Raw genomic sequence first — 19,173 nt, 5'->3', positions numbered from 1 at the left:
CATTTTACATCACATAGACGTTGGGCCTTGAAAGCAGCACAGCCTATAGGGCGCGGATGGCGGTGAGCTTTGGAAGCAACGAAACTCGAGCTTCAATCGCTCGATGTAGTAATGGATAATTTATTTTAAAGAAGATAGTGACTCTATTGCAGCAACTCCGCAACCTTTGAGCTGATGAATAAAGACAAAGACATTTAAGCTCATTAGAGTGATGAGGAACAATAGATGATATCTACGCACACGTTCCTTTCTGCCAGCTCTAATTAGCCGCACTGTGACATCTCTGTCGTACCGCGACCCGGATTTGAGAACGATGGAAATGTTACTTTCAGATCTAATTTCCTATCCTGTAATGCATTCGACTTTTTCAGAAACACTGTTTTTCCCGAGTTCTTTTATTTTTTCGGATAACTGATATCGCGGGTCAGTTAACACCCTCCCTCCCTCACTCCCTCACTTTTCTTTTTATCAAGCCAGTATTTTTTTTCTTTCTTGGAGATGTCTGGGAAAAGTCTTGGAGAGGCGCGCTGAGACCTTTAGGGCCTTTGTAGATGAAACATTCCTTTCCGTTTGTGTGTGTTAAAACACCTTGTTTTTAGTGAGATAATCCTCTTCTTAAACTCGCACACCCTCTTCCTCCCCCCATTCCCTGTTTGACCTTTATTGCACACACTCACACACACTCACACACACTCCCCCCTCACCCTCAGTCTCTACCGCCGCTCCATTATCGACATCAGCAGACAAGATTGGGGCCCTCTGAGATCGCAAGGCAGTCTGTCCACAAGTCCAAACATTCTTTTTCATACCTCCCTCTCCCTCGCTCCTTCTTCCTTTCTTTCTTTCTTTCTTTCTTCTCACTGGCATCTTTGTCTCCATTGTGTTGTCGTCGCACTTTCATCCGGACCCTTCAGAAGCCTGGCACTGCGTTGTTGCGGAGTGCCCTGATGGAGGTGTATCCTGCTGTGAGGGAAGGAGGGAGAGGTGGAAAAGGAAAGGAGCGGAGGAGGAGGTGGAGGGCAGAGGCTGGCAGTCAGGCGGAGGAATCTCCAGTTGAACCAGGAGCTCTGTGGTATCGATTAGGGAGCCGAGGTGTTGTGAGACAAGTCGCTGAGGAGGGGTGTGAACTACGAAAGGAAGGGGGGGGGGGTTCAAAATCAAACGCGTAGCCCCTTCTCTGATTACCGGCATGGTGCAGCATTAGACGTACATTGGGGGGCTCAACAGGAAAATGGATTTCTTTAAAAAGCTGCTTAATACATAAATCATGACCTCTGGGGTCACAGCGAGGGTTTAGGAGATGGGATCAATAACATAGCTAATGCAAGCGTGTTGTAGCTGGTTTGTGGTGCAGAGAGACCTCTAAATGGTGTTACTGGATGTAGCTTACGTCCAGGTCTTAAAACCGATGGATAATAACTTTGTTGAGAGTTTGGTTTTATTACATCTTTGGTGCAAATTTAGAGAATCGTACTTATATTTCAGCATGTATAGCCCATATAGATTCCCTCCAGCAGCTGTATCTCTGTGTCGCCTCTCCATGCGATAGCCATTGTTATCTTCTTCCTTTGGTCTGAGGCCGCTCGTATTTATGTTGGTCGCCACAGTGGCAGTGGGGTTGAGATTGCAGGCTTGTTTTGCACATGAGGAAGGATAGCATTAGCGCTGAGATAATGGCACTGTGCATTGTTTCGCTGGCCGTGTGGAAGTGGTGGGACAGGATCTATTAGATGCAGGCCCATTTCCCTCCAACTGACGCTAACAGTCCCCCCCACAAACATTAGATAAAGAGCCTAGCCTCAAGCCTTTGTAATTTGTTTGTATTTTTCTGCTTAATGTACTTTGCTCAATCTTGTTTAGCGATGATGGAAGCTGATAGCCTTATCTCGCCTTGCCAAGGGCATGAGCCACTACCACTGCTTGGTTGAACATTGTTCCAATGAAGAACGTGTGTGTGTATTTATAGGTTTTTTTTTTCCTGATTTTATTTTGATGCTGGATGAATTGCGCGTGTTTCTAGGGGTTATTAGCATTTGAGAAATTGGCTAATATGTTCCATTATGCACTGATGTAAATACACCATTATGGAAAGTGAATTACTATAATTCTTCTTTTAGTTTGAGTGTTGATATTAAAAATTAAGGGGAATCTGTGATCATTTTCTAAGCCTGGCTGACCAAATTTGATTTCTTTTCTCCCTTTGTCATTGTATGTTTTGTCGCTTTGTTTTAAAATGACTTGTCTTTCCTTTCAAACAGCTGCTACTTTTGATCATCAGAGATCTATTGTCACATCTTCGCTGTCACGCTTGATGAAAATCATTTTTTTCACCCTCTGCTTTCTTCTTTTTTGTTTTTTAAAGACAAATTTCAAGCTAATCTGAAATAGTAGATTAGATTTAAATGACCACCACAAGCTATAATAATTCTCCATTTGGATTTCTAGAGAGTTGTTTTTACTCTGCAGCCCCGTGTGAGAGTGTGAGGGATAATCCAGCCATTTAAGAAAAACAGAAGTCGCTGGGGAGGCTGGATGTGTAATAAAAAACCTTTTAAACTCACTAGTATCAACAGCTAGTCAGGCTCAATACTGCATGTCTCAGTTCAGACATCTGAGCAGTAGTGCTAAGTCTTTCAACTCCCTGCCATTCATCTACTCCAAAATTAAGAGGGCTTTTATGTTTTGTTTTGTGAACCATTCCCCTCAAGAAATATTTGTGGCAGGCCCCATCACCTCCCGCAGCTAAAGTCATAACCAGCCGTAGAAAAACACTGTCTGGAGTCTGGAGAGTGGGTTCAACCAGCATCATTGCTATATTTTCCTCTCGCCTCTCTCTAGGGATGATCGGAGGGGAAGGGGGGGGGGGGGTGAGCCGGGGTTTCATGATGTCTGTTGGCGCTATGGAGTGGAGAGGACGGGAGAGCCAAGATGCCAAGAGCCTGGAACCTGACCTCACCAGAAAAACATTTACATTTTGGAGTGTGTGTGCCTGACTTCAGACCGCCGCGTGACTGTGTCTATATACATGGACGTCAATACATGTGCGTGCATATACGCCCCGTGGACTAGGTGGTTGTTACGGACCATGAAAAGCAACTGACATAGTTTACCTCTCTGTGGCGTGAAACTCTTCCTTTGATTCCGTCCTACTCGCTTTCTGGAAGCAGCTTCCTGTCTGAGACGCTCTCGCCTCAGCCAAGTGGGAATGTCAGAGCCAGGATTATGACTTTGTTTTATGCCCCGCAGAAAACTGCCGCTGATGCTTATTTATTGGAACGCCTTATCCTTTTTTAATGGTGGGAGGCAAGACCTTGAGTGTTTTTGGAGGAAGTTACACGATTTCCTGTCATCGTAAAAAAAATGCCAGTTGATCACCTGAGACATGGAGTGACAATTTGTTTGATCTCGAAACAACCATTTAAAATACTGCAGTTTTTAAAAGGTAGTCATAACTGAATTAGTTTGCTTGAATCGCAAGTATTCATGGGACATCGATAAACAACCTCATGTCTCCCCGTTGCTTCCTAGCATTTGGTTTTCCGTGAGTGTAGATATGGAAAGCCTCCTCGTCCTTGGCCCTGATGAAACTAGGGCTTTGTGCTTGCTTTGGCCGAGGCCCTCTCCCTCCCTGCCTGATGACTGGCTGGGACCTGTGTTTACGTAACCATATATATCTGAGAGGAAACTCGTGAAACGTTAATCTCTCCACTTTTTAACCCTGATGAATTTCTACATTTTCCAGCTGTGCGGCATGGCATATTTATGCTCAGGCTCTATCACTGAAAACAGCTCTGCCATTGTAAATGAATCACTACCCAAGACTAAAGTGTGTGTGTGTGCGTGTGTGTGTGTGTGTGTGTGTGTGTGTAAACTCCAGGCTGTACAAATACAAACTCAGCCATTAAAAGCTGCAGGAGTACTGTACCTCCATGGATTACATTTTCGTAGCTTCTTTCTCATTCCTCTCCAGACCCAAATCAGTGCACGCCGGCCTGTCACTCGTCTCGTTGCTGCGGGCTGATAAGCGTCCCTCACTCATCGCACTGATGAGACAATGTCTCATGTCATATCCTCTGTTGACTGGTCACACCTGCATCGCGGCCTCAGCGGAGGATAATACTTTCCCCTATTCTGCTTCCTGTCTCCCCTTCTTGTGACTCTGGCCTGCATCATCTCAGGAACCGCTCGGGGTATTCAGGTTTATGAGCAGCTGGCTTTGTGAGCAGTTTGTTTTTCTTATTCTGCCACTCTCTATGGTCGAGGACTGACACGTGGTGAGTCATCCCGCCAGCCCATCCACGAGCACAAAGGAAGAGCCTGTCTTTCAACAGCTCCTTCAAACAGACAGCCCCGCCAATTTACCAAAGGGGAATGTCTCTGAAAGCCTTTTAGAACAAGATTTTGGCTGATGTTTGTTTTACAAAGACATTTGCTAAGCTTGCATGACCATTTGTTGCTTTATTTTGACGGCTCAGACATTGTACATAGTGTTTTAGTCTCAGCACATATAAGTAGCGTATAATCTTGTAAGAATGGGGTGTAACCTAAACATTATAATGGGTCAAAACTATATGTTGTACCTTGTGCACATATCTCCCGCATCCTATCTTTCCATCCTCAGCACTGGGAGTCACCTTGGAGCATAACTGTCCGTACAGAATGGTAATGAGGAAGCTGATTTAAAACAAATAACCAGTGTCTCCTCCTACTAAGCTCACGCTAAGCTTCCTGTCAGTTTGGCATGTCTGAGTTGTCAGGACAGCCAAACACGCCCCGGGACTATGTCCGCATTACATTAAACACAATCGCTTGACCCGAGCTGGCCCTATCCCCTGTACCACATCTACTTGAGCTGCTACAACAAGGTCCAACCCCCTTTTCTCCGTGTTCCCACCATGTAGGGGAACCAGGGAGAACAATCCCATTACATTACAACAGGCCCAGAGCTGATCTAATGGAGAGAACATTAAAACCATGTCGCGTCCGGTCACTTACTTGATGGATTCTGGGAGAGGGATGGCGAGGAGAAGGAGTGTAAGGAGAGAAAGGGGGGAAGGGATAGGAGGCTGTTGGGGCAGAGGTGGTGTTGATATGACAGCGCGGATGCGGCAATGGAAAGCTCGGGATGGTACCCCGGTGCCCTTGAGCAAACTGTCATTCAAACCACTTTAATTAATTTCTCCACTTTGTCTTCTTCCCCGCCTCCCTGCCACCACACACGAACACGCTACACACACAGGAGGCAGTAATATAATAGAAAGTATGTGTCAACAACTTTGGACTCGATAAAAAGGAAAAAAAAGAGGATTTTGTAATGGAAATTTGTGGCCGTGTGTTTTTTAATAGGCAAGATCTGCCAACGCCGACTTCCTAGTTGTCAGAGCAGGCTGAAGCAGGCATGTTGGAAACCCACCATTTTGCAAAATGGAGCTTTGTATTGTTAGGGGTGTATAATTAAGACCTCATTGTGACAGCCATTGAGAAAGAGCTAATGAGGGTTCTGATGTATTCCATATGAATATGAATATTGAATTTTTAATATTTTATGGCTTTCTAATTGCCTTGGTTGCTGTTAATGGCTTTGACTGTTGAATATTACCCAGACTGAGTGTGTGGCGTGCGTAAGTACCTTTAGAGCCGAGCGCTGATAAAATAGGCGCATTCTCAAGCCGAATTCTTTGCTTTATGATTGCATGTATCTTTGGGGCAGATACATATCTTTGACTGAAGGCATGTCTGTGACTGTGAATACATTTGAACCACTCTCTTACTCCTATACCAAGATGAATGTATATATAATTACAAAGTATATCACACACGCACTACCTTGATATAGAGTTTAATGGCCGTATCGTTTCTTTGTGGAGCATGTCTGCTGGCCTTAATCTTCCCCACAGCTGACATCTTAATAACTCAGCCCTCTCCATCTATTTCCACGGGAGACATCCGGATGTTGGGGAAGGATTAGTTTAATGAATTTGACAATTAGTAACAGAAGTTAATGACTGCATGGGGCTAAGTACCCTGATGGACATGGCTGGGGGGACTGAGGGCTTCCATTGCTCTGGGCCATAGATCCTCATTAATAGCTTTTCTGCCTGCTGGAGAGGACAGGGGAAGCCAGACCAGGCCTTTGTTTAGTCTGCCTCTGAAAGGGCTGCTAGGGGGTTGCACTGTTGCACAACGCCACGCCAGAATTAGTCCCGCTCTGGGCGTGAGTTAATGCAGGGCCTCAGGTCCTGGATCAGGTGAAGCTTCCTTTAATGAGCCAGGGTCATTAAACGTTGAAAGAAGAAAAGTGACATGGAATCAGGGCGGGCAAGGAGCGCTCTCCTCGGATCTTGTGCCAACAGTCATGAAGGATGAAAAGCGGCTTGCGGGTCACAAGAGTCCTGATGACCTCTGCCTTGATTTATCGTTATGTCAGCTTCTTACCCAGATTCCACCTTTAATGCAGTCAAAACATCGTTTAGCCGGATAGCTCTCATAAAGATTTTATTATTATTTATTATTATACTGTGCTTCATGAGCTACCTTGTCGCTTTGTCAGGTATCCCCACTATAAACCATTTTGATAAATTTTTCAGCTACCATAAAATCAAAGTTTGTGTTTTTTATGGCGTCATGAATACACATGAAACACATCCCATAAAGTCCATCAATTCAGATTTACACATACATGTACCACTTCTTCACAGTAATTCATCCCACCTTTCCCACAGCAGATGAGAAAGTATGTCTAGAATTTGTGAAATCACGTCCAGAGCAGCATTAGCTGCCCCCTCATTCCTGCCTGTCTCCTGGTGATAGCTATAATAGCGACGAAAACATAACCGCATCCAAGAATAATCATTTTTCCGACGCTGTTTGCCAAAAGGTCCACTAGCTGGAGTCTCCATTGAAAGCGAGGGAATGTGTGAGAAATTTGTCTTGTTGTCATTAGTGGTGAGTAAGCCCGGGCTGCATGATGTAATGCAATGAGAGCCGGCGAAAAAAGACAAGCCATTTAATTGGTCAAAGCCGAGTTGAACCTCAGAGGCTGGAGTACCTGCAGCAGTCAGAGAAGGTGAGACATAGAGACAGAAACACAAGAGGGGGATGCTGTTTGCTGTTGCTCCGACGCTCTGTTATTCTGACGGGCCGAGTCCGGTCCTGCCAAGTCTAAAGCCGAGGGACCAAATGGGTGTAGATGTAGAGCACTCCTTCAACACTCTCCTCTCTTTCCCTCTTTCTCTCCGTCGCTCCTTATCCCGCTCTTTACCTCCTAATATGCCTCTTTAGGAAGTGACAGTTGTATTTAGGGAAAAGGTTATCATTGTATTAGAATAGAGTGCTGGCCCTGAGGCTTACCTAGAATTACATGACACCGCCTGCAGCCCCCTTCGCTCTGTGCTGGGGCTGAAATGTTATCAGTCTGACTTAATTACTGTCACTGGGCAGTGGAATTGACTGTAATGTATATTCCAGCCTTGGACACAGTGGAGAGATATTAAAAAACTTGAGGGCTGAATCCCAAGTTAAGATCTCCTGGTGTTTAACTTCGGGTCAAAGAGTTAAATTCTAGCCGTGCATTTGTCTGTATGTGTTTAGCTTAGGCTTTTATACCTCACATCCTTTGCCGCACACATGCACGTAGCGGCGCACGCACACACAGAGCATCCTTTATCTGATTAGCTGGCACGCCTACGTGGAGCTGTGTGTGTGTGTGTGTGTGAGGCACAGTGCGTTGCAGCGTCAGGCCCCGGGCAGGGCATGGATTTCATTTAGGAAAGTATCAAAGGTTTACACGCTGTTTGCTTTAATCAGCATGTTTATCAGGCAGAGAAAAATTGCAGGAAGGGACCACAGGGAGAAGGAGGGGTGGTGGTGGGGGGGTTATCTTAAGGACCAGTAGCCAGGGAAATTGATAATGGCTACAAGGTAATTTACTGGAGACTTGTGCATCCCTCCACTGCTTCTACCCTCGCCTCTCATTCTAATTACAGCCCATGTAATGTTCTAATGAATCTGCAGGTGTGTGTCTGTAGGGGAGGGGCGTGACTGCAGGGATAGGGGGGTTTGTTTGTGTGCGTCACTCTGGATCTTTTTTTTTTTTTTCCCTTTTTGTATTTCCGTGAGAGAGAAGGCTGAACGCATCTCAAGGCTGTGTCAGTATCTCTCGAGTGCATAGTTGTCTCACTGTTTCAGAAATATGAATACGGTATGAAAAGCAATTAGATTAGCCCTCAGCAATATTAAAGATACATGCCACTCACAGGCACAATGCTCCACTGATACTTCAAGTTGTCACTGCGGCACCGTTTTCTCGCAGCCGGGGTGTGTTGAGGATGCAAGCCGCGGCCAGACACACTCATCTCCTGCTCGCTCTAGACTGCTGATAAAGGTCCAGGAACTGCCCCTGGTTGTGCCTCCAGTCACACACTCACATGTCCGCAAAATCTCCAGGGGGATATGGGCTGAACCATGAAGGCCTTGATAGGACCAGAGTGTAAACATCCCCACAGGATTGCGGTCCAATGAAAGGAAAGGAGCCGTCAGGAATTCGCCTTCTTTGTCTGTTTTAGTCTTCGTGTGTGTGTGTATGTGTGTTTACATGTGTTTGTGTGGTTTTGTTCAGATAACACTTTGGGATACCATTGGAGACTGCGCAACGGAGTGTTTGGCCTCACGGGACGCTGATGTCATGTTGCTGTTACAATGCCTTGTAACATACTGTATAATGGAAAGAGCATGAAAATCTTTGCGGTCGAGTTTCCTGCATCTTTTTTCCTCCCCACAGGAAAAGGAGGGTGTCGAGGCGGTGTCTGTGGGGGCCATTCTCTCCGATTACCAGAGGGTCCGCGTGGAAAACGTGTAAGTCAGACACACGCGGGTGCACTCGTGATGGAGAACACACTGACCAACACACACCCGCTGCGCTGAGGCCTCTGAACTCAGATGACGCACACTCTGCGGTCCATCGAAGGAAAAGAGTACATCCTCTGTAGTCTTTACCTCAGCGTGTGTTCCAAACTTGGACTGGGTTTTGTTTAAACACACACACGCAACACATACAGAGTTTTGTTTATGCCGTCTTATTTAGACTAGCTTTGATTTTTCAGGGGCGGCTCTGTTTTTACGGAGCAATAAATTCACGTGGAGGAATGAAACTGATTTTAGCTGATTTTTGGTAGTATCAAAATTGCAGGTTTCTCGTCTTTCTTATTTGCAGGAAGATGAGATGGTCTCCTTCCTTGTGACATAGATACGCATATGTCTTTGTTGTTCTTATTTGTGTTTTACTCTTCCTCTCTTCATGTTTCGTCTCCTTCCGTCCTCTCTCTTTGTTCTCTCTTGTTCTAAACTTACACAGAACTGGACACATCGCGGCACAAAAGCTCTCCTCTTATTAACAAATCCTGCTGTCAGTCATCTATTGTTTCTCTTCGTATGAACTAGGTGCATACACGTAAACATCTCAGGTATTTCTTGAGCTGCAGACACTTCTCTCCAGTCTCCAGTTACCTGCTGTTTCGCACTAGTTTGTGCAACAGCTTATGATGGAGTTTTTGTGTATGTCTTGTCTTTGAATAAAGCCGCCGGCAGTGGTGGCAGGTGGGAGCATGCCCTGTGGTCCTGTCAGGGTGGCAGCCTTTCCCACAAATGGAGAAGGTGCCCACCTCAGGTTGCTTTGATGTTCTTCTGAAGCTGGCAAATATTCAACATTAACCACTTTTTTCTTTCTACGACCCACTCCTCTCCCTCTTGTACTTCACCTGTTCCCCAGATGTTCACGGCTAGGTTTGCAGCCCCTGGCTTACCTGTGGCGACGGGACCAAGAGTCCCTGCTCTCGGAGATGATATCATCTGACCTCCACGCTATCCTCATCAAAGTTGCCGCCTTTGGTGAGTTTGTGTCTCACTCTTTTGTGTCTCGGGCAGCTGGCAAGAAATCTGATGTCCCCTTCACTCGTGCTCTCACTTTCTTTTTCCTACTCCCGAGGTGCCATGTTGGTTAAGTGGTGTTTGGCATGAGGATCGAAGGGACAGAATTTGGATTAGTGAGGGAGAGGAGGAGGAGAAAAGAGTGGTGTAACCAGAGAGAAAAAGAGAGACAAGCAGAGTAATGCCCTAATCATCAATCCGTGGCTTAGCAGCGGTGTTGAGACTTGTGCCAGCGGCGAAGGTATTGAAGCAGAGAACAATATGAAGAGATAAGAAGCACAGAGGGGAGGAGGTGTGAGGGGAAGTGCGCAGTGGTATCGGAGGGAAGAGGGGAGGGTTGGCAGTTGAGAAATAATCACAGGTGATTGCCTCGCACATTAATGCAACCTGTCAATAAGCGGCGCATGCCGCCATTGTGCGAGAGAAACACTGCATTCTCTGCTTATGCATAGCTCAGAATACCCAGCCCGTGAAGCGAAGATTAGAATCTCTCATTTACGGTCTTCAACTGCTTCAGCACTGAGGGAAGAGGTTAATGTGGTGTCACCTGCTCTCTACCTGCCTGTTTTGGAGCCTGAGGACAGGAAGATCAGATTACTGAATAACAGGAGAGGGTAAAAAAAAAAAAAAAAAGTTTTCATTTTCTTCTTTCGGGTACATGACGTTAAGATCCCTACCTGTATGTACTTGACAGTGCAGCCGGAGCCCCTTTTGACGGTGCCTGTGATAAATGATAATTACGGCTACAAATGGTTCTTTTTAGTCTCAAACTACTCACGGCGATAGATCATCATGTAGACACTGTTTACGCGCTGTTAAGTGCTTGTTGTCACCTTTGGTAGCAATCAGTCGAGAAAGGGGTCCGCAGCTGACTGATGACCCGCAGAGCTGAGCAGCAGCGTTTTGAGATATTCGGTGTATCTTTCAACGCTGCTCAAATAGCCTCTCACGGAATGCACTTGTCAAGCCATCCATCTTTGGTACTTTATTTGCTGGACCCATTTCTCATTTTTAATGGTCTCATGATAAAGACTTTTTGGTAATAAACAAAATGACTTGTCAGATGCCCGTCAGAGGAAGGGTGATGTCAGAATCCTTTTTTTTCCCTGTGGGATTATAATTATTGTTTATAAGTCAAAATGAATTTTTATTTCCATGACACATGTAACCAGATAAGATCTAAGTCTGTACTTAATGTTAATTGAACCATCATAATGCAAGCTTACCTTTCTGGAATAACACATAAAGAGAAACCACACCTTAAAGACTTCAGTCACCTCGGTAACCCAGCTACCTCTGCCAAGATTTTCTACTCTAAACACAACTTCGTCTAAAAGCGAATTCTGAACATTTTTGGGAAGATTATAATTAGAAAGGAAAATCACCCCGGGTGCCTTTTTGAGTGTGTACCTTGGCCTCCCATTGGAGGTTATTGTGTGAGTATGTGTGCATGTGTGTTTTGGCTACAGGTAAAAAGGAAAGATCTTATCAGCCCTGACTCCTCACCTGTCCCGAGGCGGTGGTAATTAGAAAGGAGAGAATTGAATAGGGGTGCAAGCGCCCGAGGCGTTTTAGGCAGCACTCATATAATTGCAGCTTTGGTGGGAGCAGGTCTGGGCAGTGAGGTGTGCTGTTTAGGGGAGATTGGGTGACAGAAGGGCGTACCTGGTGGCCTTTGGTGTTTGCGTGCACATTTGTGTGTGTGTGTGTGTGTGAGCGAGTATGTGTGTGAGCGAGTGAGAGATTTGAAATGGATTTACTTGCACAGACCCATGAGGAGAAAAAAACAACTCTCTCAGGGCAAAGGTTAAGTCCGCATCAGAACTGACAGCCAAAACGGCTTATGATACTCCATGGTAGTATGAAATGGGTTTCGGTGGGCTCTGAATAGTAAGAAGTCATTCAAGATTAATATTCCTTCATTAGGCACTCAGAAAGACAGGTGGAAATTAGCGGTGAAAAGATAAAGGAAGGGGAAAAAAAGACTTTCTTTCTTAAGGGTTGGATATATTCCTTGATGACAAATCCGTGTGGTGAAAAGACAGCTGTCCAAATGCAGGATGATCCTCTAAGTGAATTCCCTGGAAGTGTTAATTTGCGTGCCGATGGCAGCCTTAAACCACAAAAGAGAGAAAGAGGATTTAAGTCTTTGAAGATGGCAAATTGCATGTAGCGAAAAAAAGTTCAGCTATCTGAGTCTGAGCCTATGAATGTCACAAAATGCTTCTAATTAGTAAAAAAAAAGCATTTCCCTCAAAGGGGAAATGCACGTTTCTTGTTTGGAAACTGTCTCTTTATAATGCAATATCGCTTGAGCTTACCGTGGTAATTGGCAATTCCAAAAAAGCTAGTATTAAATATTCATGTAATTAGTTAATTGATTGATTAGTGCAGGTGTGTATGAGGGCACAGGTTCAGCAGTTAATTGGTCCTCAGCTCCAGAGATAATTGGCATGTGTGAAATCAAGGTCTGTACGCCGGAAAACCTTTTATCACTGCATGATCTTTTACCCTTCACACGAACAGGGCCTTTGTGCTTTGAGACTCGGAATTTATGTCACAAATTTGCTTTCACTGATCCCCTCAACCACTTAAGGACATCGGATATCATTTAATATATACTTAAAGAGCAATTAATGTACTAGGACATTAAAGAAAATGTACTGAAAGTCTTTCTGTCTTGTTGAAGACAATGATTTGGCAGCCTAATTAGTGTTCTTTCTTGCTGCAAAGAAACATGATGCAACCTGTTTTTTTCAATTGTGACCATGTACCTACCATACATAAAGGAATGTTTTAGCTATAGTTCCAAGGCATATAGATATGACAAATGTTTATATAGAAACAACAACAGGGAGAAGATTTGAGGGTGAACAAGGCGAGATGCAAGAATGAAGTCAGCTGTCCTCTAACCTAAGCCAAATTAACGTTAAGTCATTTCAGTCAATCAACTCAAGTTATCTATTGTTGAGGTATTTGTTCCCCAGGAAAGCTCTGGGGAGGTTTGAGGAGGTTTTAGGGCATTTACAATGAATGACGGACTAACTGTTTCTGCTTTCAGGCCATAAGTTTGACTGTGTTCACATGTTTAGCCCGCTGCTTATACTTTAGGTAAGATTGTATTCTGTTGAGTCAGCAACAATCAAAAATTGAGTCAGGTCATCCAAATTAAAACAAATATAATGAAAAATCTGAACCAAATTAATAAGTGAATATCTGCTGAAGCTAACTAATATAGAGGCTCTCTAAAGCCGAAGGAGATAAACACGTGTCAGAAAAATGACTTAAAAAGGTATCGCTACTCAAATGAATGGCCATTTAATACAGTTTATTGACTACTAGTTTCAGCTTTATTGTTGTCTATTTTCACGAACCTTACTTTGTCTTAAGTGTGTGTTTTGGAGGAAGTTTGTGACTTTGTTAGATGGCATATCCCCTAGGTAAAGTAGGGGGGAAGAGAAGGTCAGAGGATGTCAGGCAACAAGATTATTGAAAAAATTCCACTTCACAAGCAGACCTGTCCCAATGATTACATTATTGATATATTGTACACATCTTATTGATGTGTTGATACATGCGCCTGACCTTGATCATTTTTTGCCATCTGCGATATTGCCTGTTGTGCCGACATGCATTTTTTTCTTAATAGAGTTCACAAGTCCGTTTTACTCATTGTTTATGATTGTGTGTGTTTACTGTCCAAAAAAAGAAGTTTCCAAGACGGGCCTACTCACAACAAGAATATGTCCACGAAACAATAACTCATGAAGTTCAGCACCTAAATGACTGCTTTACCTGCCTGACCTGTTTGACGCTGACTGTGACCTCTTCCTGACAGTTCAATCAAATCGACATTCTGGAGCAGTTAGTAGAGGGGTCAAAGTTCAGCTGAAGCAGTCGTCAACTGTTGAAGTATGATGGGCAGCAAGTGTTTCTCTTCTTTTTAAAACTCTTCCTACACATTGGACATTCGTGTGAAATCCCCCTAAAACAAACAATCAATCCATTTACACAGATTTTTTTCTTTTTCCAGTTATGTACTGCATGATTGTAAGTGCTCCCAGTTTTTCCTTTTTTGATTTGTTGGACTGAAAAGATTTCATCTTGATGTGATTGCTACACAATTCACGCTGCCTATTATTCTGTTCACAGACGCTGAATTTCAGATAAGAGCCTGACAAATTTCACATATAACCTTAATCGTATCATCCTTTGTACGGTGCCGCCTCCCTCCCCTCCTCTACTCCATTCTGTATTCCTCTCTCCCTCTCTTTCTCTCTCTCTCTTGCGAAGATATGGTGATAGTGAACAGCTATTGTTTTGGCGGGGGTCTTTGAGAGTGTTGTTTAAAAGCTGATGCAGCTCACCTACTTGGGAGGAGATGCTCATTTCATCCATTTAAAGGCTAAAATGTTACACATCATGAATCCAATTTTCTCTGCCTTTTCTCTCTGAAGGCAGGGATTAAAGCCGAGCTGTCAGCCGGCACGCCAGATCTTAAGACAACCCGCGGATGCCTGCGATACTGCGCTCGGCTCAGCACAGCTCAGACAGTATCTCGAATCTCCCAGCTTTTAATTTAGCATTAGGCTCAGTAAGCAAAAAAAAAAAAATCACAAGCGGTTTCAATTAAATAGGTAACGCACTGCTGTGGGTTTAAATTAATCAACTTCTCTCGAGGTGGGAAAAGGCCAATCATGATCGTTAAAAGGAATTAGTGCAAAGGTGTGCTCTGGAAATAATTGCCATTGACTTTTATAAGGTTGGAAGTGAGAGCAGCATTGTCAGTAGAGTTCAGAGGGAGAATATGTTTTTTATCTTTTTTTCTTTGGGGCCGAGGACTTGAAAAAGTTGATTTTTCAAGCAGAATCAAAGGCTTTTCCCGATTCCACTTGTTATTGTAAGGTTTCTGCTATATGGTTGACTTGTACTTTGTCTTTTAACGTTCAGCCACAAAGATTTAACCATACGACCAAACATTCTAAGTTTCTAAGTAATGTCCAACTGGCTCGCACTTTCCGGGTAAAATTTTTACTCTTCGCTAATTTCAGCCTACTAAATGTCAACAAGGTTTTTAAAAACTGCTCTCCCTCATTACCGAACTCCCCGGTTTTAAAGTTCACTGAATTTAATTGGAGTTTTATAGGATAATACGAGGTAAAAAGGCCCTTTTAAAGGAGGGCCATTCCTCTCGGTCTCTCTTAAGGAAGGTCCTCTTCTCTCCGAAGTGCGCTCTCGCTGTCTCTGGCGGCAGACTAATGGCAGCTTCTAGTGAGCTTATTTGGGTTTAATGTGGCATAATGAGGTTAGGTAATTGGGTTTAGGTCAACTTGTAAAACAGGTTCAGAGGAGACAGAGATGTGAAGATCATGTAAATGAGTGGCGTTAGATCGCTGAAGGCTCACACCAGTGGCCACTCAAAAGACTTCTCAAAGAGCATGTGTTGTACGAAGACGAGCTCGTTCCACCTATCCTCTGTCCCTATCGTTTTTTCCCGAACGGTTTCGGTAATCTTAAGTCAGTCAGGGAACATCAATTAAGAAAACACTCGTACAAGTGCTAAGTGGTCTTGGGAGAACATTCCTCCACGTTAATGCCATCTTCGTATCAGTTTATCACTCACTCCTGTCTTGCCAGATTTCCGTCGTCCTCGTCCCTTCTTGTAAATATCAAATCATGTATCATATATTATTTAAGAGGAGGGAAGTTAATGAACATATTAAAAAATGTGGCAACCCCTCAGCAATTTGGAGCCAATTATTAAAATTTGTTAAAAGGCATGACTAATTAAAGAGGATATTTAAATGGGATTGAATTTTAATGCTTTTTTTTTTTTCTCCCCTTCTTATTACCTTTGTGGCAGGGTTAAGATGAGAGGATGTTGAGATTAGATATTCTCACACTAATTAAGACCACAGATCCCCTGGGAAGAGAATAAGGGGCCTGCTCATTCTCTCCCTCCACACTCTCCTCCCTCCCTCGTTCCCTCCCTCACTCCGCTGTGGCCCCTCGGTATCTCCCCCGTAGTGTCGGACCACCGGGGGCCCCGGAGGAGAGAGACACAGCTGGGATTAAGGCGAACCCGGGATGGGATGCGACGTCCCGCCGCCACGTCCTCTCCGCTCTCCTCCTGCCCTCCCATCCATCGCTCCCCATGGGGCCTCGCTGATGACACGTTAACCTTTGAGGTTGTCAGGCCATGAGAGAGGAGAGATTCTCACATTACGATTAACTTTATTCCTTTAATTAAACACATGAACGTGCCGACCAACAGGACCACGTGACACCTCGGAATAGAGGAGCTATATATGGGATTTTGTGAGATATTATCAGGGTCAATTTGGCAAATTGTTCTTATTGCGATGGCATTACAGTCACAACTGCACGTCACTCCATGGAGGTCATCAGTAACTTGTTAATGATTATGTCAATCAATTAAAGATAAAGCAGGCGATTCTGGAGAAAGATGGTTGATCATTGAGTCTCATTCCCGGGTTGTCAAGTTCCAGGCTTTGGGTTAGAATATCTGGCCGGAAACCGATCCAAAAGTTATTGGACAACCAGGGAATGAGACTCAACAATCAGCTGTCTTTCTCTAGAATAGCCTTCCCTACCTGTAATAGTCAGCCACAGAGAAGGGAAATTGAAAATGCTGGAGAATGAGGACAGTACAAAGTGTTTTTCTTATCTGTAGTGCTGATTATTCATCTAGATTGCCTTCTTTTGAAAAACATGCATTTTACCTTCACTTCCTGTCATGTTTTAACTGTTCTATCACCTGGCATCCTTTTTTTGGGTGGGTGGGGGGGACAGCGAAGAATGAATGAAAACCTAGTTGTTGTTGACAGTATTTGATGGAGCTCAGTTTGGTGCCATCAGTGACAGGCATCTGAAAGACAAAATTGTGATTAAACCCTTGGATATATATATGTATGTATGTATAAATATGTATTGGACTGATCAAAGTGCAAGCTATGGTCTTTAGATGTCTTATTAATAGTGCAGTAGTGTATGACAAAGGGCTGCTTTCCTGCAAGTGTATTTGGTTGGTTGGTGTAAGTTGTTTGTGTCTGGGGAGTGAGCGGCAGTGAGCTTGTATTTTAGGAGCGTGGCACCACCGGGTATTCATACAAAAGCTCTCCTCCAATCTCCTTTCCCCCCTCCTTCTTTTCTCTCCCATGCCTCTGAGTCACTTCCATGCACCATTTCAGGGGAAGGGGAGGGAAAAGGCAAATAAACAAGATCTCTTTCCAGAGTTTATATTCTCAAAGGGAACTTGACGAGGGGGTGGCGGGGCGATGGGAGGGGGGCGTGGGGGGTCTGCGGCCAGCAATTGAAAACTGTTGCCCTTACCCGGAGAGATCTGTGTACACTACTTGCAAAGTCAAACAAATAGATCCAGGGTGCAGGTTTACGTGTGTGTTTGTGCGACTGCCCGTAAACCTCCCTGCCTGTCATCTTCAATCACTGTTCCTGATCAGAACCCTCTCTCTCTCTCTCTCTCTCTCTCTCTCTCTCTCTCTCTCTCTCTCTCTCTCTCTCTCTCTCACCCTCCCTTCCCTTTCCATACGTGTGCCTGTGTGTGTATCTCTGTTTTTGTGTGTATCACTGTGTGTATGTTTCGCATGTTCCCGTGCTGCATCTCCCACGTGGGTGCCAGGCCTGGATCCACAGAAGCACTTGGGAAAACCTCTGGCTGTCATGGAGCTCTATCTGAAACAGGTCACAGACTGGTGGATACTCTTCCACCCTGTTTACTCTCATCACTGCAGTGCTTCCATGTATATGTACATGAACATTATATCACAGACAGGTTACCTGATGCTCATGTACAAAGTCATTTAAAGTTTTGAATGAATGAATATTCTCAGGTCACATCTATCACATTCTTGCACAATCACTGCTTTTTATCACAATGTTACATTTTTGGGGGTATTTTTCATTTAAATTAGCAGAGGAGACAAAAGTACACATATTCTTATGACAATAGATAGAAGTACAGATGAGTAAGAAATTACAGGCTCTGAAATGTACTTGAGTATAAAAGTAAAACGTTTCCCTCAGAAGGACATTTCTACTGTCCGTTTCTGGGTAAAGCTAACTGAATCTCATGTCATACAAATATAATATATATATATATATATATATAATATAATCAAGAAAGATGTATTGTTGAGTCATTTGGGGTTTGTAAAGCATCCTGAGCTCAGCAAAAAAAAATGAGAGAATTTGAAAATCCAGGCAGTACAGATATTTGTGTTCAATTGTAGAGTAAAAGTAAGAAGTTAGAGAAATTACAGTTAACAACAACAAAGTATCTGTACTTCTGTTTCTTCCCACCTTTATAAACTGGTGTCAAAAGTCAGATAGTTAACTGAACATGAAGACACTAGTAGTGAAAGTCTTGAATTATTTCCAATGGCAATCTGTTGTGTTTCTAGACTATAAATTACATTTTAAGTTGAAACTATGGAAACTGAGTGGTAAGTGATAAGGTGTTTTGTTTTCACTGATCAGCTCTCCCAGAAGTACGGAGTTCATGTTTGTGGAGAAGGAGGTGAATATGAAACCTTCACCCTTGACTGCCCCCTCTTCAAAAGGAAGATAGTTATGTGAGTAAAGCGAAATAAACTTTAAAATTAGTCCCTGCTGCTTCTGTATGTGAACGTTTCTTGTGTGTGTATGTTTTCAGTGATGCAGCGGAGACAGTGATCCACTCAGCAGATGCCTTCGCTCCAGTCGGCTACCTGCACTTCACCGGGATGCACACAGAGCCCAAAGACAGTGTGAGTCGAACTTCTGAAGGAATCCATGAGTGTAACTAGTTTTACAAATAAGATCGGCGCCGTTCGATGCCGAATCAATCATCTCGCAACAAAAGTTTGAGCGCTGCGGGGGTCGAGATACTTTAAAAGCACTCCGAGGGCAAAAACAAATGCAAGAACAAAACCTTTTGGTGTCTGATAACTTTGTCGAGCAGCAGAGAAACACAGCACTGCGGGGCAGAGTTCAGATCGACCTCCAGAGGGCCTCCCTCTCTCTCGCACTCTCTCTTGCTCTCGGTCTCTCCCTTCATCCCTCGCTCTCTCTCCTCTAGCCCCACATGGCCTACTTTGACGTCTGCAATATTCACTGCAGCCCGAAACTAGGCCCAGCTTAATAAACATGTCCGCTCACATTAAGGCGCTTTGCATTCAGGTAGCTGGCTAAGCGGACACAGGCGGGGGTTGCGGGGTAGGCAGTAGGAAT

General features: G+C 44.1%; 1 protein-coding gene across 2 annotated transcripts in view; it reads left to right on the top strand.

Annotated features, from left to right (window-relative positions):
* dph6 (diphthamine biosynthesis 6) overlaps window positions 1-19,173 on the top strand; it is a 62,267-nt gene that overhangs the window by 7,683 nt on the left and 35,411 nt on the right. For both annotated transcript variants that reach the window (XR_003980961.1, XM_030392025.1), the window contains exons 4-8: window positions 8,780-8,853; window positions 9,767-9,885; window positions 17,585-17,646; window positions 18,442-18,536; window positions 18,617-18,710. Coding sequence is in view for 1 of the 2 variants with exons in the window: in XM_030392025.1 (XP_030247885.1) it covers window positions 8,780-8,853; window positions 9,767-9,885; window positions 17,585-17,646; window positions 18,442-18,536; window positions 18,617-18,710 (444 nt within the window). In the remaining variant the exon portion in view is untranslated. The remainder of the gene's footprint in view (window positions 1-8,779; window positions 8,854-9,766; window positions 9,886-17,584; window positions 17,647-18,441; window positions 18,537-18,616; window positions 18,711-19,173) is intronic.

The sequence above is a fragment of the Sparus aurata genome, chromosome 16 (genome assembly GCF_900880675.1).
Source record: "Sparus aurata chromosome 16, fSpaAur1.1, whole genome shotgun sequence".
In the NCBI taxonomy this organism is placed as follows: Eukaryota; Metazoa; Chordata; class Actinopteri; order Spariformes; family Sparidae; genus Sparus; species Sparus aurata.
Note: the sequence above shows the minus strand (reverse complement) of the source record. Positions and strands in the feature narration are given on the sequence as shown.